The following is a 22,096-nucleotide window of genomic DNA, read 5'->3' on the forward strand; positions in this document are numbered from 1 at the left end:
CCCTTGAATCTAAGGATAAATAATCACCGTTCCTCCACCCAAAACTCCGATTTCACAGTTGCCATCCACACCAACAGCCATAACACCACCTTCAATAACTGCTTCTGTGTTGCCATCATCCATCTTTTACCCCCCCGCTCTGACACATCCTTCCGCAGGCGATGGGAAAGGGCCTATATAGCAGGCATGCACGCCACTATACTCCCCGGACTCAACCTAGCCAACCAGTAACTCTTTCCTCTCCTCCCCGAAACTACCCACCCACCTTACAGTAAACACTGGCTAAAGTACTTCGTGTTTCCTATCAACTGTTTCTGGAAACTCTGACCGTAGAGACGCTACGGTCAGTATTCTGTGCCTCTACTCAAAGTGTCGTCGATCTTTTATCTTCCTTCTTGAAAATGCGACTCAGATCGCGAAATATTGAATTATTTCTCTTTGTGTGTGGTAAGTGTTTACTGTCTCCTTCATAATTTGTATTTATCCGCCCTTCTGGCACCATTTCTGACCCTATTCCTGTATGTATGTATGTATATGTGTATGTATATCTCTGTCTGTCTGTCTGTCTGTCTGTGTGTGTGTGTGTGTGTGTGTGTGTGTGTGTGTGTGTGTGTGTGTGTGTGTGTGTGTGTGTGTGTGTGTGTGTGTGTGTGTGTGTGTGTGTGTGTGTGTGTGTGTGTGTGTGTGTGTGTGTGTGTGTGTGTGTGTGTGTGTGTGTGTGTGTGTGTGTGTGTGTGTGTGTGTGTGTGTGTGTGTGTGTGTGTGTGTGTGTGTGTGTGTGTGTGTGTGTGTGTGTGTGTGTGTGTGTGTGTGTGTGTGTGTGTGTGTGTGTGTGTGTGTGTGTGTGTGTGTGTGTGTGTGTGTGTGTGTGTGTGTGTGTGTGTGTGTGTGTGTGTGTGTGTGTGTGTGTGTGTGTGTGTGTGTGTGTGTGTGTGTGTGTGTGTGTGTGTGTGTGTGTGTGTGTGTGTGTGTGTGTGTGTGTGTGTGTGTGTGTGTGTGTGTGTGTGTGTGTGTGTGTGTGTGTGTGTGTGGATAAAAGCAAGGAGGGCCAAAAGGGCTAAGTAAAAATCAAATAAGGTAAAAGGAAACACTCACCGGACAGTAGGAAAATTCAAAATTTTGAATTTTCTACTGTCCGGTGAGTGTTTCCTTTTACCTTATTTGATTTTTTATATATATATATATATATATATATATATATATATATATATATGGGTCGCGGCATGGTGCAAAGTGCATGGGAAACTTTACCTTCAACTTTTTCTCATTTGCATGGGGGGGATTTGCTTTCTCACGCCCCTTATGGTATCATCACTAGTAGTGTTGGGCAATATATCGTCCAGACAAAGTATATTGTGATACTAAAAAAATATCGTCCAGGTGATATCAACTAGATTATATATCATAATGATATTTTGGTGATATATATCATGTTGGCGATATATCGTCATGATATTTTAGTGATATATATCATGTCAGCAATATATCATCATGATATTTGGTGATATATAATGTGTCGGCAATATATTGTCATATTTGGTGATATATATCATGTTGGCGATATATTGTCATGATATTTTAGTGATATATATCATGTCAGTGATATATCGTCACAATATATCGCCGATATCACGATACGGAAAAAATATAGTATCACATAAGAGTAGTAGTATTGTATCAAATGTGACAATATTTTTTTGACGATATATCGCAATATCAATTTTCCGATATCGTCCATTCTTTATCACTAGTCTTGTAATTACTGAAAAGTGCCAAGTATTTCTGCCCTGATTTTCTTGCTTGTGTTGAAGTGAGCACCCTTACATGAGACATCTTAACCAATTAACATAAAGGTGGAAAGACTTTCCTCTGGCATCTAAAATTACGCAGTTGCTCTTCAACCTGAATATGTGCATTCAATGAACATAGCACACTGCAAGTGAAAAAAAAGGCTAATTTTCCCCCCACTCATGAGCTCATTACTCCGGCACTGTGCAGAGCTATGCAGTAATTGAAGGATTCAGCCCCTATCTCATTCTATAATGCCCCACGTCGGAAATCTTGCTCATATGTCTGAAGCATTGACATGACAACATGAGAGAGCTTCAAGCAGTGATCCTTTCCCCCTCACCTCTTGTTCCTTCTTTCTTCCTGCAACTTGGCCGGGAATCAGCACACTTTTGATAAGACTTGTTCAGCTTGGCTCCACCAGCTGTTCATGTCCCCCTTCCCCTCCCTTCCATTACAAACCAGTGGGAGGAGAGTCTGCGAGCAACGGGCAGCTGGCAACCGACGCCAAATGTTTCGTCTCTTGGCTACAGAGCTATGACTCATCCACTCCGAAGGGAAGAAAAAAGGGCATTGTTTTGAACCTCCTCTCGGAAGGTTGTTTTGTTTTGATGATTAGGAAACACGAATACCAGACACAAAGTGAGGAGTTAGAAAAAGAAAAGCTATTCTTATTTTCTTGTTCTGCCTTCTGATAAACACCTTGAACACACAAAGCAGTGCAGGAAGGAAATGCACATGATGCGAAGAATAATATAATTGCCGCTTTTCTCCTGAACCTTTCACATGCTGAAAATAAATCACACAATATTAAACGTCCTATCCTCGAAAGTGAATCTCGTTAATCCGTCATTGACTTTCACAGCACATCTTGCTTTTTCCCTTAGAAATTCATTATCATACTTTTTCCTGTTTTTAAATAATTTTGATACAATATACCCCCTTAAAAGTCGATTGTGTAGTCATTTCTTACTGACACTTGAGTTTCACCCCTCCCTTATTCTTTCCCGCTTTTTACGTTTCCCACATTTTACGTTTTTTATTTACGGGCCCCTGAAAAACGTAAAATTGGGGTTTGACTGTATTTACATCAGTGTAATTTCAATGCTAAATAAACAAATCTACAATTATGTATCTCTTGTCATACCATATGAAATAAAGTTGACCATCAATTATTGCTGTTGGCTAAGGACAGTTATGTAGAATATGTACAGTGATGGAAAAAATGAAAGCATAAATTAGTACCTGGTAGAGATTAGGCATCTTGCATTCCATAGGAAACTGCGAAGCATTTCCAGTTATCATACAAAAAGCTTTTGAGGAGAAATGTGTATTACACAGAACAAAAATTTTGCTAAGCATGTTTTTATGATTGTATATTTTCATTACTCTGTTCACGAATATTTAATTTTCATATTTTCCTCAATTTTAATTTTAGTATAGGGTTAAATATAATACAGAGTACAGTGGTTCTACTATATGGCCCTACCTAATAATCCATTCTTCTGTTCTCAGATGATATGGGTTATACAGATGGCCAAAAAATTGGTTGTTTTTCTGTATTGTCCACATTAGGAATGCCTTATGGTACACATTCATTCCAGTGCTACATCCTAATTCCTAAAAAAAAAAAAAAGTTAAAGAACTCATTTTGTGTCCAACTAAACAAATAAAATAATCATTAATAAGATGAATATGAAGTTACCAACAGTGGTGCAAAACCAAGTTGGTGGGCAAAATGCTTTACTTTCAGAAAAACAGTAAAAATTATATTTTAAGACAATGAAAATTTCATTATTTCATTCCAATTTGGGTTATATTTTCATCTTCAGATTAATCACAATGAGGATGAAAATGGTGCATTGAACACAATGAAATGTCCATGACTTACCAACATAGCAGGATATACTAACTACTCTGCTACAGTGGTTGGAATAGTAATTCTAGGTTGTAACAAAAGAAACACACAATTTTGAGTGCACAATTAAAGTTCTCATGACACCTTTATGTCTCTTTTAGCATGAAAAAACTTGTCATACTATCATGTATAATTATGCATATGTCTAATAACATTCAAGGAATCAATTAGTGGATAAATGGATTGCTCAAAACCATAATGAGTCTTTAGTACGTTTTCTTAAAACTTTATTATATGTGAAGTGTTAAAAATGTAGAACACATATATCTGGTCCCTGCATCCAGCTTTCTATGTAAAGACCATAATTTTACTTAGGTGAATCAAAAAGAAACATGCCTAAAAATATGTACATACTCAAAATGGATTACACAAAAAAAGCCCTATCTTGTGATTGAAGTTCAACAAGCTGATTTCGCAAATTCATAACCATTAATTCACAAAAATTGCAGAAGGTCAACCTGTTTCTCTTAGTTGCATTTCTATCTAAAGGTAAAATGGCAAAAATTTAGTAAATAAGAATATTCAGATGTGGAATCTGAATTAGAAGTGTTAAATTAGTTTAAAAATGTATGTATTATCATGCCATAGTAAAGACACAGAAATTAAAATAACTTCTTCCAATCCATTTTATGCCAAATTTGTAGCAGAAAACAACATTCTGGATTGTGGCAATGGTATTGCAGTTCATGATTTGGTTGATAATGTATAAATTGTCCTGCACCATGGCCATGCACTCTAAGGCATCATGCTTTGGGCTCCGGCTACAGGATGCATGCAGGTTCAAGTCTCCTGAGGGAAGCCTAACAGCTTTTCTCCTGAAATTTCGGCCTGTGTAGGGGACCAGTGGCCACCCACCATCGTGAGGAAACTGGGGCACTATGAATGAGTAGGATAAGCCGGTCATGAAAACCTACGACGATGACTGGAGGTTCGTCAATGCTGACCACATGTCACCCCGTAACTGATTGGATGATCTCCCACATCAAAAGGTGGGAGTGAGGCTGGCAGTCAGTAGGTAGGCCAGGGCTCTCAATGGGCTGTTTATTTATTTATAAGCAATCCCATAACAGAGCATTGCTCCAATTACAATGGGATATCACAAACCCAATACTCACATTATGCAACACACAAAAAATAACAAAAAAGAAAGAAGATAAAAAATACAATACAATATACCCACCGACAAATATAATACAACAAGAGAAAAATTATAAGAAAAATTATAAAACTAGAATAATACTATAGTACCAATATACATGAAGCTAAGCTTCAGACTTCAAACAGTATAACGAAACTCCATATTAAAACCCACACTAAACAAAAGAGATAAACACCCAACTCTCATTTTGATATTTTCAAATTATCGAACATATAAACATAAAAGATAATATGCAAATCAATAAAGTTAAGTGCAATTCAATACATACAATACACAACATAAAAATAAAAAATAAAAAATTAAATACCATATATCGTTACATCTTAACTTTGTCTTGAATAATAGCCCTTTATTACTGATGTACTTTGCGTAAGGGAATGCAAAATCTACATAATTTTATCCTTAACAATACTATTATGTAGTTTACACATACAAATGACCACAGAATTCTGATGGACCAAATTTTTGGAAACAGTGTATTTAAACGGTTGACGCAATCTTAATGACTGAGGTTTAGTACAGAAGTTTAATCTTTGCAAAACTTCTTCTGTTTCAGTTAGACCATTAACAACTTTATATAATAAAATATGCTTTGCAATATCAGATCTAGTTTTCAAAGAGGAAAATTCAAACTCAGTTAGTAGCATATTATAAGGTATTCTTAACACATAAGATGATTTTTTATACTTTTTAAAGAACAGATATCTTAAAAAATTATTCTGGATTCGTTCGAGTTTATCAATATATAATTGGAAGTAAGGACTCCAGATTACATTAGCGTATTCCAATTTACTCCTCACCAGAGCATTATACACAACTGTTAAGGCTTTACTACACTGCACTTTCTTTGTGTTTCTAAATATAAATCCCAGAGTTTTGAAACCATTAACTACTAGTTTATCAACATGGTTCTTGTGAGTGGGTTTAGAATCCAGAATTATTCCTAAATCTTTAATTGTATTGACTCTCTGAAGACCCACATTACAAATAGTATAATTGAATAAAAATGAAGATGAAATTCTTGTAAATGCCATGGAAAAGCATTTAGCAACATTAAAATAGAGCTTATTTCTTATACACCATTGATGGCATTCACTCAAATCGGACTGTAATTCTATAAGATCCTTAAATTTTACAATATTCTTGTATAGTTTTAAATCATCTGTGTATAAGAGACACTTTGAGTAATTAATAACAGAAGGCAAGTCATTAATATATAATAAGAACAATAAGGTACCAAGATTTGATCCCTGTGGAACACCCGAATGACTAATATATGTACTCGATGAACAAGCATTATAAAGAACATACTGCTCTCTATTCAATATGTAAGACTGAAATAAAGCAACTAAATCATTCGAGAAACCGAACTGTACCAATTTTTGTAAAGGATGTGGTGATTTAGTTTATCAAACGCTTTTGCAAAGTCAGTGTAAATTATGTCTACTGCTTGATTTTGATTAACTGCCTCAGCGATATATTGAGTAAAAGTAACAAGATTAGTTACAGTAGATCTTCTCGGCATAAATCCATGTTGACAAGAAGATAAATAGGGTTTAACATGCAAAAATATTTTAGCAGGTGCAGATATTAATGAAATCGGTCTATAATTTGTGATGTCACTAGACTTTATACGCTTTAAATACATACGAGGGTATTCCATCTGGCCCACAAGATTTACTTGATTTTAATTTCCGAATAGACTGTTTACATTCATCCTCCTTGATCTCCATTACAACTAGACAGTGACTCACATCCATGGTTAAATTACCAATATCCAACAGCTCTGTATCCTCTTTTTCATAGACACTACTAAAATATTAAGCAAATGAGTCTGCGATAGACTGATAAGAATGATGAACCGTACCTTTATATATCATTGTATTCACTCGAGTATTCCCTTTCTTCTTATTGTTAAAAAAATCCCAAAAGCACTTCGGATTAGTTTTAATAGCTTCTTCGGAGTTACTAATATATGCTCTATATGCAGCATTAATCAGCTTCTTTGATTCTTTACGAAGCTCCTTAAATCTTAATAGATTATTAGCTGAATGTTTCTTTCTCTTCCTATAATTTTCTTTTGACTTTAACACATTTATAATTTCTTGAGTGAACCAGCATGGATAAGACCGTTTCTTATGTTTCTTTTTAGGTACTCGTCTCGTGATGACTTCATTTAATATTTTGTAAAAATATGATACAGCTTTATCTGGATCATCAAAGTTACCTAATGCATCCCAGTTCACTTCCTTTATGTCTTTATACATATTATAAAGTCCGCCTTCCAAAAATTAAGAATGTTAGTAGCTCTTGTTTTTAATATTACTTTTTGCATTACCAGTGTTGACATGTAAATCTAATGGTGGATGATGTCTATCAATATTCACAAGACGATCGATACACATTCGAACTTCCGGCAAATTATCTACGTTCGTTAATACTAGATCAAGCGTTCTATTATTGCTATTTTTAATATTATTTATGCTAACAAGACCAGTCAGACACACAAAATTATGCAATTCCATTTCAATTTGATCCCCCAGTGTCAAATCATGAGTCGACTCAATAATAGATGGAATATTAAAGTCTCCAATTATTATAATTTTACAGCTGCATACATTAAACATATCTTCTACAAATGCATAAAATGTTTTGATAAGCTATAACATTTGATTTTGGTGGGAAGTATACACAAATTACAATTAAAGAGAAAATTTCAAACCCAATCTTAATGCATACAATCTCAACATTTTCAATATTAACATCTATCTTTCTTACATAATAATTACTTTTTACAGCTATTAAAGCACCTCCACCCCTTTTATCCATTCTATCCTGACGAAAAATTACATACACACATATTGTGCCATTGGTGGTTGTTATGTATGAGGGAGAATCAAATGAAAACTGCAAAAGAAGTGCCATTAAAAATCTTCTTTTCTTTCTAGGCGTTTGGAAATTTGCAGACACAGTCCTTGACGTCTTTCCGAGCTGGTAGTACGAAGCAGTGCCGGTAGGTGGGGTTGAATGTGAGTAACAGCTGATTCAAGATGGTGGCACTACTACTCAGTTGCACCAAGCAGGAACAGTGTGGAGTTATTCGATTTTTATGGAGTGAAGGTGTGAAACCGGTTGATATTCATCGGAGAATGCAGACGAAGTATGGGGATGCCTGTCTGTCACAGCGGAAAGTCTACGATTGGTGCAAGAAATTCACAGAAGGTATGACTTTATTGACTGATGCTCCCCATCCGGGTCAGGCTCAGTGAGTTGTGACAGAGGAGTCCATAGCCGCAGCAGAGGAGTCCATAGCCGTAGCAGATCGGCTTATTCAGAAAAACCGGTGTGTCACCCTGGCTGAAATAGCTCCCTTGCTGAATATGAGCTTCGGTTGAGTACAACACATAGTGCATGACGAACTCCGCTACAGAAAAGTGTCCTCCAGGTGGGTTCCTCGACCGCTGATGCAGGAACTGAAAGTCCGTTGGGTTGATGCATCTCAAGAGCTGCTGAGGCGTTATGAAGAGGAGGATGAGGATTTTCTAGCTCACACTGTCACCGGGGATGAAAGTTGGGTGCACTATTTCCAACCGGAGAAGAAACATGCAAGCAAAGAATGGAGACATTTGTCTTTGCCGAAACCAAAGAAGTTTCGCAGCCAGCCCTCTGCAGGGAAAGTCATGTTGACTTTATTCTGGGATAAGAAAAGTCCTATTCTGGAACACTACATGCCCCCCAAGTACGACAGTGACTAGTGCTACCTACACAGACCTTCTCAAGAGCCATTTGAGGCCAGCGATACGCACAAAGCGAAGGGGATTGCTGAGTGCAGGTGTTTTGCTTCAACATGATAATGCCCGTCCTCATTCTGCTTGTGCAACCATGAAAACCATCGATGACCTATGCTTCAAGTGCCTACCACTTCCACCATACTCACCAGATTTGGCACCATCTGATTTCCACATCTTTGGTCCATTAAAGGAGCACCTTGGAGGGCAGAGGTTCAAGTCTGATGAAGACCTCCAATCGGCGGTACACGAGTGGCTACACAGTCAACCGAAAGATTTTTTCTCACGCGGTATCGAAGCACTACCTATCCAATGGCATAAGTGCATTGAATTGGGAGGGGACTATATAGAAAAATAATGTACAATCAAACATTATCCCTGCATTAAAATAGTGGGAAAAAATTAATTGCGGTTTTCATTTGATTCTCCCTTGTATAAATTACATTTAGGTGTACAGAAGTGTAAACTTTTTCACAAATTCACTGATAATGTGTGGTTCTATTTCTTGAAAAAACATACAATGTAGAAGGATAAAGCAATGAAGACAGCAGAGTATAATTTTGTATAATTTGCTTACTATTATCTTAGGTGCAAACTCTACACAATTGTACACTTCTGGTATTATACAATTCTTAAATCTCATCTGTGTGAGCACATTTTTTTTCCACTCAAGTGATGCAAAAATATTACTGAGCACTTCTAAACAGAAAGACACACATTTCAACACTGTCCTATTTGTGATGCTTGTTTATCTTTCGTGATGGCAACACTTTTCTTTTCCAAACTAGCATTTAAGGTCGACACAATAATCACATTGGAGTAAATTACATTTTATTTGGAGGTGGATAGTGACAAACATGCAATCCAAGAATCATTGCCAAAAACAGAATCAAGAATATAAGAGGCTGGCATAGAAGAGAATTCAGGCAAAACTAAAGGCACTGCTATCACTGGGGCAATGTAAACAATATGGTGAATGTAATTTTCTCATGAAATAGATGAAACAGAGTACACAAATGATCGAATTGTGACCCTGAAGTATGCTGGAATGGAATTAAAACTTCTTACATATTCTGTATTCTCTTGATTTTAATTGCCAGAAATTAAGCCAAAATTTCAATTTGTAGGGTACATAAAGATATTTTTATGTAAGTGTAAAGGTAAATTTAGCACCATAATCATTAAAAAACAAATCCTGTCATACACTTCTCCAAAAATTATCTGACCACCCTGAAATATTCTTAAGTTTAGAAATCAATGTGGCAACATACTTCATAAGCAACAGCAGAGAGTAGCCAACTATACTACAGGTGCCTTTACTAGATACAAAACACAGTGGTCAGATTTACATTCTTGCTTACTACGAGTATAACAAAACCAAAATTCTTGACTTTTTCTTGCCCTTTCTTTTCTTTTTCATGAACTTTTTATCTTTTTTCTTAACATTTACTTAATCGCCCCCTACTTAGGTCTAGTTGAAAATTAAGAAAAAATATATTTTTATTCAATGTAAAACCTGTACCACAAGGCTGGTTAAGATGAAAACTTAAGCTGTACTTTAAAAAGAAATTTAGGCTTGCTTTAGTTATTAATGCATGTTAAAATTAATGCTCTCAGACTTCATCGTGGATGGGGAATGGCCACATTACTTTATTTAATATTTTTTTTACAGAACTTCATGCATACAAGAATGTAATTCTTAACAAACAAAGTGAACAATTCTTAACCACAACTCAATACAATTTTACATTTCCAAATATTCAATATTATCAAATCCCAGTACAGATACCGTGCGTTCATTTCGATCTTCAGCCGAGATATCGGGAGAAGCGTGGCAGGCGGCGCTGACGGAGATGCCGACACTTGCGGCCTGTAATGCCTGCTTATTTTTATGGACATATGCAGACATTTATATAAATATTGCAAAACGAGCACTAACCTGTGTTACAACACGCAAAAGTTCTTCTGTAATTTATCCAAGTTCTGCTCTTATATACACAAATAAATATGCTTTAAAAACGATGTTAAGGGCCACAGACAATAAAAAATTTTAATCATAGTTTTGACCAGTAACGTCCTGATTAAGTTTATATCCTTGAAAGAGTTTTGTGTCGATGGGGATCGTCTGGAGGTTTCGAATGTGCAACACTGTATCAAGATTACGCTGCAGACAAAACCGTTAAAAGTCAATGGTTTCGTGAGCTTCCTTGCAATCCAAAATCTCCGAGCTTGAGTTTCTTGTTCCTTCGTGACTAGATGAAGACAGAGCTGTGAATATAGTGGCGAGCAGATGTAAACCAAGAACGTGTTAATTTCATACTGTGCGCAAGAGTGTTATTCTTGGTTACTTGAGGTTACTTGTTTGTGTTATTGCAGTGTGTGTGTGTGTTGTGTCAGTGAGACGATTGGAATGCCAGCCGCAAGGTTCACATTAGAACAAAGAATTTTTATGTATGACACTTATGTAAAAACAGACTCGTGTCGAGACATGTGTAGGCAATTTGTACAGAAATTCCCAAGCGTTTCACCTCCACATAGAGATACGGTTAGACATCTTGTCCTTAAATTACGAGAAACTGTATCGTTAAATTTTAAAACACCTAAGCAAAAACGACTGAGTCTAACCGAAGCAAAACTCAATGAAATGGGTGCAGCGTTAGAACGTTCTCCAAACAAACCTCTACGCCGTGTTTCACAGGAGATGGGCATGTCAAAATCATCAGCACATACAGCCACTAAGCTACTAAAATTAAAACCGTACTCTTATAACACAGGTTAGTGCTCGTTTTGCAATATTTATATAAATGTCTGCATATGTCCATAAAAATAAGTGGGCATTACAGGCAGCAAATGTCAGCATCTCCGTCAGCGCCACCCACCACGCTTCTCCCGATCTCTCGGCTGAAGATCGAAATGAACGCACGGTATATAAAATTTAAATTCACTATACTGTAAAAAAAATAGCAAAAATTCTTGACCACAAGCATAATTTCTTGACTTTCTTGACCTACCTGTTGACTTCTTGACTTTTTCTTGAATAGCTTGAAGTCAGAAACTATACTTCAACCAGTGATGGAGCGTGACCTTTCCAACAGTGTAAGCCTAGCATGATGAAGGCTATTTTCCGTTGTGCTTATTTTTGGGCTGGCATGGTCAGTGATTTATCCACACACATCAAAACTTCCCCCTCCAATTTTTTTTCATAATGCTTTCCTAGAATTTTTCACAAAAGTATAATTTGGTCACTAAATTTAACCTTACGCCTCTTAAAAACGAAGTTACACTACACCAGATTAAACATTCTGGATAAATTCCTGAGTGTGGTGTTTCAGCGTGGCCACTCTAAGACCATGATAAAATTCAAGTATAATTCCCGGTTTTCAAGGCCAACTATCCAAAAATTCAAGGGTTCAAGCAGATGTTTTCTCCATTTCAACCCTATGTATTATCACCTCTCACAACCCCCAAAACATACAAAGGCAAATACACTAATCACAAATAGTTTGTAATATTGTAATATTAGGCAATAGGTGATAGACACAGTGGCATATGTTGGTGAAAACAAAAGAACGTCCAGCAGAGAGAGATACCAGGTGTTGTTGCATTCCAAGGCTGCACCTATCAACTAATGCTTAACATAACAATATTCCATACTTTCTGTGAGGTGTATATATTAACAATATAAAGGGTCTCTGTGACTCCAATGTATCCAAAAATTCTAATTCAATTCAATTGAACAGTATATATTTATTTTAAGGTGCAGAGTTTACATTTACCATTTCGCATACTCAGACTAGAAATACATCTATAAACAAAAGTCACAATGTTACGGAATATAGTAATCTGCAAAAAAATCGTTAATTGTAAAACAATTTCAAATTTACTTAATTAACCTCAAGATGTTTTATCTTGCAATAATCTTCCCTATGTCAGATAGATTGTTCTGCAAAGGACACTAACAAAGCAAACGAATTGAGAGAATTCTGTTTAATTTTCCATGCAGCTTTCTTTTCTTTTCCTTCCTCGATAAAAATAAAAGCTAAACTGTGAAAAACTTGCCTCAAAGCATTAATAAATATGTATAAATTGAATGGGATTAGGATTAACAATTTTTAACAACCACGGAGAAAAATTCAAGCAGAATTCATGCATAATTCCAGTAATTCAAGGAATTTCCAGTGAGTAGCCACCCTGATTGATGCTAAACCGGTTTCTCTGTTATCCATTTCAGGCTAAACCTGTTTCTAGGTTATCCGTTCATGCTAAACTGGTTTCTCTGTTATTCATTTCAAGCTAAACTGGTATCTAGGTTACGCATTTCACACTAAACTGGTTTTTAGGTTATCCATTCACCCATTTCATGCTAAACTGGTTTTGTTGTTATTCATTTCATGCTAAACCAGTTTCTAGGTTATCCAATCATGATAATCCAGTTTCTAGGTTATCCAATCATGATAAACCAGTTTCTAGGTACCCATTTCATGCTAAACCGGTTTCTAGGTTACCCATTTCACACTAAACCAGTCTGATGCAAAACTGGTTTCTAGGTTACCCATTCATGATGAACCAGGAAGGTGTTTACAATTGGAACAACCAAAATATTCTTCTGTGCATGTACTGTATACATTATAAAGTATGTATTTAAGCAGTGCCATTAGCTTTGTACCTAAAACCTTTTCATAGCGAACATTATATTGGTAATGTATTTCAGAAACGTTGTTTTTATGTGTATAAAACAACATGGATGAAAATGAAACCACCACCTTGTAGCCTAATCTTAGAAGACACATTTTTGCAACAAAAGTCACAAAAAAGACTTAAAAGAATTCTCAGAAAACCACTTTGTACCTTACATAATAGATTCATGCATATAACTGTAATTAATAAATAACACATGTCATGAAATTATAGTCTTAATCATTTCTGCTTTCCCATCTGATTTGGGGACATTAGTGCATTCCAAAGAAACTTTTTCAACACACCAGGACAAATGATACCATCCTGGGACTGTCCCAGAATATCCAGAACTTACACAGTGTGGCAATTTGAAATCGAGACTGGTGATGTAAAAAATAAACAAGTCTTCATAGAAAGTCACTTACCTTGCATCATTCAAAGTAGAACCCTCCTGCATTCACACATTGTAGTGCAATGCCTTACCAGTGCATGGAATGATTGCTGGAATTCGTTTTGTGTAACGCTTTTTAAAATCCATGTCGTAGCCTTCTTGATTGTTGGTACATCATAAAAGTAGGGACCTTTCAGTGCAGATTTTGGTTTAGGAAATAAAAAAATAATCACAAAGAGCCAGATCTGGTGAGTAGGTAGGATGTGACAACACACACAGTCGATTTAGACCCAAAAAGTTGTTCGCAATCACAATCTTGTGACTTGGGGCACTGTCATGAAGCAGGCACCAGCTGCCATCATCCTGATACTCGGGCCTCACACGTGTTATTCCTTGCATCAAATGTTTCAGTACCTCAAGATAAAATGTAGCAGTAACAGTCTGTCTGAAATTTCAGTCTTCAGTAATGATTGTCCTCACTTTCTCAACCAATTTTGATGTTCTCACCATCCCTACTACACCTGAATGCTCGTCGTGTTCAATTGGCTTCCATCCTTCACTGAAATGCCTGAGCCATTCCAATACATTCAAATCACAACGCACTTTCACGACACGTGCACATTTTCAACAACACCACAAGCAGCAATGTCACTCGAGGTCAACGAGCTCTGTGTCGATTGTTCATGAGATACTTGTTCGCACCACAGAATGCTTGCACAGTGGCACCACCAACCGAGAATAAAAAATAGTCTCAATTTCAAATTGCCGCACCGTGTATAGCAACCCTACGTCACAGGGGCATGTTGAATGCCAATTCTTTGGTAAAGTTTCGATTTTCTTCTTCTTCCTTTAATTTTCCGTTATTGGGAGGTAAAATGTATAAATTTCACCTCTCCAGTACAAGCTCTGTCATTCCGTAAAAAAACAAAAACCGATTTCATGTCTCGATGAAAATTAGTTCTCAAGCTATGATATTTGTTTTGTACTTCACATTTTAAGTATTGTACTTTCTTACTTTTCAAGTTTGAAAAGTGAGTATCTGGAAAGTGCTCATCCAGAGAGGCAACACAAGTAGGAGAGGCTCTCTCATCTGCTAAAGGTTAAATGAGGTAATTAATTTAATTACACATCACTTCTGGCATTCTGAGGGAATGAAATTATTGAATGATACATAAGTGGACATTTTTGTTACAATAGAACATTTGCGTAGTATGCAATGTTCCTTTTTCAACGTTTCTTTCATTTTTACAGGCATTGATTTGTGAAGAGAAAACTCCTGATCATCATCTCAGGTTCTGTTTGAAAATTACAAAATAATGAAATTCATCAAACTTGTATGTGGTATTTAAGTCTCCCATCAATGTTCCTCCATCTTCCTCATATCAAAAGTATCAAAGTAAACAAAAACATACACACACTTCATTACATGATTCAAATCAACAACAATGGGAATTGTACAAGATTATACTTACAATCACAGGAACCATAGGAAAATATGTCCCAAGAGTGGCAGTAGCTATAAACTGCATGAGATCGGCATATGGAACAAAGCCTCGGCAACAATGGGGATGAAACTTACTTCCGACTTGAAGAAATGAACATGATACAGTGCTACTTCTTAGCTGGATCAGTACAGAGTCCAATACATTGACATCAGGTACATTTATGATACCATCTGTAACCACAATAATGTCTGAAATAAAAAAAGAAGAAAATAAGATTGTTATTAAAGATTATGGAGGTTTGTAATAGTGTTTTCATTTTCACTTAATGCACAGATTTGAATCACAAATGAGTCTAAAGCTTTTTGTGAGATCTAAACCTTTGATGAACCTAAATATCAATCAAGAATACTGTATTTACTCATGAATAATGTGCACTTTTTCCAAGATTTTTGCCCCCAAAATCTGTGGTGCATATTATGCACGGAATAATTTGGACAGCCAACATTTAAACCGCACATGTTTTCTCTGTGTCACTGCATATAACACGTTATATCAATAGGTTGAAATACAAATTACCAGGTTGGATTTATTTAGTAATAATAATTTTTAAAATAACACTATAAAAGTGAAATGGCCATTTCTCATAATTTTTCTTTTTGTAATGGAACATTTTACGACACCAAGAAAAGCAGTGCCACTCCGTTTTGACAAAGTTTGAGAATGCACCTCCAACCACATGGAATGTGTATCAGTGGTATCTGTCTGCCAAGAAGTAATAGAAAATATCTTCCTGAGCAATGTGAATCCATAACATAATTTTGATCTTGCTTTCTTCTACTACAGAATAAACAAGGTGGTTACAGAAGTGAAAGCTTTGGGATGCTAAACACAGTGGAGGCAGAGGGGGGAGGTGGCATCAGTTGGTCACTCATTGTAAACACAAGACAATATTCTCCTCTTGGTGAAGATAGCAACAGGTGACTCATTGAATAGGTATGATGTAATTCATTCTCGATCCGCACAGCAACAACATATTTATATCCTACAACTAAGAAAGCCATTTCTTGAACCTGAATTTTACTGCGCATTACATACAAGATATAATTGTTTGTCGCTTTTTCCCATCAAAAACAAAAAAATAATACAAAAATACATGTGTAAATACGTATATTGATGATGAAGTGATTTATTGAAACAATTGAAACTCTGTTTATTTAATATTTTTAAAGAAAACAAACTATGTAGTGTTGTATAACAAATCCAGGTCAAGCCTAGGTAAAACCTTGAAATAAACCATTATGTACTAATGTAGTTAGTTACCTGCTTCAATTCTTTGAGTGTCCAGTCCAGTGTGTTATGCAAAATATTTAGTTAAGTTTGTTACTACTGATACAGAGGATACTACTGTATAAAGATATTAAAAAACTCCAGTACAGTGATACACATCAGTAATTTATATGGAGTACTGTCTAAAATTGTGAACAGTTCTGACATGTATTTTTTTTTTTTTTGTGCTGAAGTCTTATTAGTGCAGGCTGACTTGGTATACCCTATAAATTTGTACATTTTGGGTGGTAACTGTGTGAAAATTATCATTCCCCTATCAGCCTTGTGCAGTCAAAACACTAATCTGCCCCCTAAAATCTTATGGTCAGGAGAATAACTGCTTGTTGCTTGCATGTGTTCCCAAAAGTCAACCCACAGTCACATCTATCAAGTGCAACATTGTATCACGCCGTAGGCATGACTCAAACCCAAGACATCATAAATAAATAAGCTAATCATATTATAAAAAGGGGTCCTGCTCAAGCGTTGGAAAAGAGCTTCTTAAAAGCATGACATGGCATTAGGCCGGATCATCGATTGATACAAAAGGAGTTACAGCGAGGAGTAGTGCGCTCTCCAAAGGAGTTTTATTTCAGGAGTGTTTTATCAGTGTTCATCTACAAATCAATCTTCACATCGAGTTCTACAGGTAACGATCGTCACCTGTTCGAAGCCCGACTTTGACTTGTAATCGCGCCCGAAGATTTCCCGCTGTAACTCCTAGTTCCTTGGTTCATGCACACAGCCCGTCTGAAAATGGCTTTTCACGGTTTTATGAATCCCCTTATGCTCGAAAGCCTCCAGCTTAACGCAACAGCCAGGGAGGATGTCACACACTCTTTTGACAGCATAGACAGCTTCGCGACAATGAATGGGATGCCGTCAAAAACTTGTGAATAGTTTCTGCTTTTCTGACAGGCCCAGCGCTTCATTGGTACGAGGTCTGGAAAGCTGTACAGGTAGATGGAGCAGTAACCTACAATTATTTTAAGACCCAGTTGCTCGACGTGGTGTTTAGACAATATGAAGTTTAGAAGTCTGACTGATGCTAACACGATTTCAATATACAGGGTGTGGTAAAAAGTCTGGACCAGGCTAAATATCTCATAAACCGGGTTTGTGTGTGATCAGATGTCAGTTGGTATCAAGGGAAACGTTATGACGTGGTTATGGTGGTCGTCCGCCATCTTGGTGGTGGCCATCTTGGATTCAACTTTCTTATTTCAAATGGCAACATGGTCGTGTGACATTAGCTTTTCAAGAGGAATCGAATGGCGAAGTTAGTTTTTCAGTAACATCAACGGTGTTGAAGTTATTCGCGAATTTAGGGTATAATGTGTTAGATTTTGTATGTCATTTGTATCATATGTGAAGCATTGTATGACACAAAAACTGACTGTGTTTAATTTTTTTTCACAGGTAGGACCATAACATGTTAACTCGTGAGGAGAGAATTGAAATCATCCTTTCCGCTGGAGGATGCAGTTCAGCAGTAATAGCAGCTGACTTCAACGAGCAGCATCCTAATCGCGAACCCGTGACGGACAGTGCTGTGCGAAAACTAATCCGCAAATTTCGTCCAACGGGAAATGTGGACGATTTACCTCGATCAGGACAACCACGAACTGTGACTGCTCCAGACACATCAGCAGCCGTATTGGGAGTATTGGTGAAGAGTCCGACAAAGAGTGCGAGACGTCTATCACGTGAACATAATGTTAGTGTCAAAAGTGTTCAAAGAATCCTGAAAAGGGAAATGTGGCACCCTTACAAATTACAGCTGAAACAGAAATTGTCAGAGGATGACCCTGATAGACGAATTGAGTTTTGTGAGTGGGCATTGGCCCAGATTGCACGTGACCCATTGTTCCCTCATAACATTGTTTTCAGTGATGAGGCAAATTTCTACGTCACAGGCGAAGTGAACAAGCAAAATGTTCGGTACTGGGCAGACACAAATCCCAATTGGATAGATGCAACCAAAATGCAAGCTGGTGGTAAGGTTATGGTGTGGTGTGGTATATGGGGTGAGAAACTTATTGGACCTATCTTCATCGATGGAAACCTGGATGCTGCAAAGTATGAAGATATACTGGAAAGCACTGTTATGCCACTTTTGTTAAATGAAGAAGGGACATTTCCTCCATATTGGCAACAGGATGGCGCACCTCCACATTATGGTCTCAATGAACAGTTTCCCGGTAGCTGGATAGGTCGGCGTGGACCAGTTGATTGGCCTGCACGGTCTCCCGACTTAACACCTTTAGATTTCTATCTTTGGGGGCACCTTAAAGCTATTGTGTATCAATGCAAAATTACCAACGTTGCAAACCTAAAAATGAGAATAATTGAGGTCTGTGAACAAATAACACCTGCTGTGCTTCGTAAGGTACACGAAAATTGGGTTGCACGTTTACGTATGTGCATACAAGAGAACGGCAGACATGTGGAACATGTCCTGTGACTGGTAATATCCTAATGTGGTGCTTTTCTCTTATGATTACAGAGTTTCTTGTACATATTGGTGTTTTTTTAACCTTCTCTTTATCTTGTCCTTCAATTCGTAACCGCCCCCAGAACCACATTGCACATAACCAAAATCTAACACATTATACCCTAAATTCGCGAATAACTTCAACACCGTTGATGTTACTGAAAAACTAACTTCGTCATTCGATTCCTCTTGAAAAGCTAATGTTTTTTGATATGTCACACGACCATGTTGCCATTTGAAATAAGAAAGTTGAATCCAAGATGGCTGCCACCAAGATGGCGGACGACCACCATAACCACGTCATAACGTTTCCCCCTCCCACTAACATTGATACCAACTGACATCCGATCACACACAAACCCGGTTTATGAGATATTTAGCCCGCTCCAGAATTTTGACCACACCCTGTACATTTTCCATTGGAAAAGTGAGCCTCACCGATGGTGCAGCGGTAGCATTGTTGCCGTGTACTCAAAGGGTCCTGGGTTCGATACCCGGTGGAGGCACATAGTAGTTCGGATCCCACTTTAAACTGTAGGTCCAGTCCCGATTAGTCTTACTGTGCATAAAGTGGACTTAAAACACCAAATCAATTGATCAATCGATCAATCCATTGGAAAAGTACTATAGCAGTTCCTACAGTGGAAATGTAAAATGGTTGTCAGAATAAAAAAAAAAGTATTTGGTGAAACAATGAATGTGATCACTGATCATTATGCTACCTACCTGGTTTCTGCAACTTTCAAGTAGTATCTGATTGTCTGTTATCATTGAAATAGGTGTCTTGCCATATATTGAGACATTGTGATAACAATAATCACATTTTCTCCAGAGAAATATGTATTAAGTTTTTCATATTGCACAGTACTTTATAAGGCATTGTTAAGAGCCATTATTTTTAAATTCAAAGTGAGATAGTTCTGTATTTTTTGTTTCATTTGATCTTTAATATGTTGAAGTAGGTCATAAAAAAATAATAATGTGCAATTTTAAGACCCTGAAAAATATTCTCCTGTAGAAAATGTTGAAGTTCAAGGTCATACCCTCCATTCTTCATGAAAAGTGAAATATCAGTAAGTTTGGAGCACTGTATCTTTGGAAAGCAACAAGATCCCAAACTCTTGTTTTATATGATGTTAATATAACACAGTTTGCTTATAAACATTCAATTGTTTTGATGAGCATGTTGCTTTCCATATCAACTTCCGGCTCCGTCTTTTTTCTTGAGGAAACACTCACCAGACAGTGGAAAAATTCAAAATTTTCTCTAACTTTGTAGCATCTTCGGTGTGAGAGGAAATAGACGGAACTGGAAGTTGAGGCCTTGCAGTGTTGCCAGGTCCCCATCAAAGAAGAAGCAGTGCGTAGAAAGGAAAACACACACTGTTTTGTCACCAGGCTCGTCGGAAACTGTGAGTGGGTAGGATGGGTTGGGTTGAGAGGGGGGATAGGGTGGGCTGACCTGGGGACGTTACTGGGTGGCCTTGTTCAGGCCAGGTGGAGTGGTTGCACTCATGGCCGATATATAGGCCCTCTCCCATCTTTTGCGAACAGAGGTGTTGGCTGGTTGGAGTAGGAGATGGATGATCGCTACCCGGAAGCAGTCATTGAAATGGATGTTGTGGTGGTTGGTATGGACAGCGACAGTGAAGTCCAGGTTGTGGGTGGAGGAGCAGTGGTTATTGATGCGAAGGTTGAGAGCAGTTGATGTTTCTCCCAGGTAAAAATTGCCACAAATGTTGCAGGTGAGGATGTAGATTAGGTTTGAAGTGTGGCAGGTCCCTTTGGGATGGAGGGTAAATTTGCCAGTGGCCATGTGCACCTGGAGGGTGTGAGAGGTAATGAGGATGGGGCAGGTCTTGCACCTGGGGCGGTTGCATTTATGGGCAGGGGGGTGTTGGTGGTGTGGTGAAGGAGTGTTGTGGACCAGGATGTTTTGGAGGTTGGGGGGCATTTGAAAACCACTCTGGGCTTGTCGGGAAATATGTTTTTGGTTTCAGGATCACTGTGGAGAATGGGGAGAAGAGAGTGTAGTGTGTGCGTGATTTTCTTGAGGTGGGGATGATATTGGGTGATGAGTACAAGTGAGTTGGTGGCAGCGGGTTTCTTGGTGGTAGTGGTGTGTGAGGCAGCTCACGATATTTGTTTGGTTCGATGTGCACGTCCATATCCAGGAAGGTGATCTGGTTGGGGTTATATATATACAGGGTGATCTGTAATTAGATGTATTCCCTGAAAGGGGTTAAAGTAGAGGCAATTTGCAATAAATTTGACCATATGATACCCCGTCCGAAAATTAGTAGTTTTAGAGATAATCGAATTTCTATTGTTTTTTTTTAATGACAATTTTCCACATAATGCGAATTGAGAAAAAACAGCTCATTGTATGGCACATATTTCAGCATTTTCTGATAACTAACAAATAAGTGGTTGGTTGGAAAACAAATTGTCCCAAATAACAATCACATGTAAGTAACGGGTGGGTCTAAACTTACAAGTGATGATAAAAAAATGCACTCTTAGTTTACTTGGCAATGTATTAATAACAAAAATGGTATGACACGAAGCGTACAAATTAGATAAATTACTTCCTTGTGTCATCAGCTATCCAACAAGGTACAAACATTGCTAACATTCACATTTGTGTACAAGAAATAATACTTCATTCATATTCATGTTAATGGAATCAATGAACAATACAATTAAAGAACACTGTACATATGCTACCGTCAGTATTCTGTGCTCCTGTACTACGTGATATTGTGCACCTCTTTCTTCTCGAAGGACAATGCGGTAAATCCCGTGGAATATCAACTTATTTCTTTCCGTGTGGTAAGTGTTTACTGTCTCCTTCTTCATTTGTGTTTATCTGCCCTTCTGGCACTTTATCTCATCCTATTGATTTTTATTTAGCACTTTTGGCCCTCCTTGCTTGCCCCTCATCCATATTATATATATATATACCGTGCGTTCATTTCGATCTGCAGCCGAGAGATCGGGAGAAGCATGGCGGGCGGCGCTGACGGAGATGCCGACATTTGCGGCCTGTAATGCCCGCTTATTTTTATAGACATATGCAGACATTTATATAAATATTGCAAAACGATCAC

At 37.5% G+C, this 22,096-nt stretch overlaps 1 protein-coding gene across 1 annotated transcript in view; it reads right to left on the minus strand.

The window, feature by feature from the left end:
* Positions 1-22,096, minus strand: part of LOC145983594 (KICSTOR complex protein SZT2-like) — a 605,385-nt gene that overhangs the window by 468,540 nt on the left and 114,749 nt on the right. Inside the window, exons 8-9 of the mRNA XM_083116658.1 lie at positions 15,194-15,414; positions 3,278-3,408 (exon numbers count right to left, since the gene is read on the minus strand). Of these exons, the coding sequence (XP_082972784.1) occupies positions 3,278-3,408; positions 15,194-15,414 (352 nt within the window). The remainder of the gene's footprint in view (positions 1-3,277; positions 3,409-15,193; positions 15,415-22,096) is intronic.

Source organism: Lepisma saccharinum, chromosome 2 (assembly GCF_977018435.1).
Source record: "Lepisma saccharinum chromosome 2, izLepSacc3.1, whole genome shotgun sequence".
Taxonomy (NCBI): Eukaryota; Metazoa; Arthropoda; class Insecta; order Zygentoma; family Lepismatidae; genus Lepisma; species Lepisma saccharinum.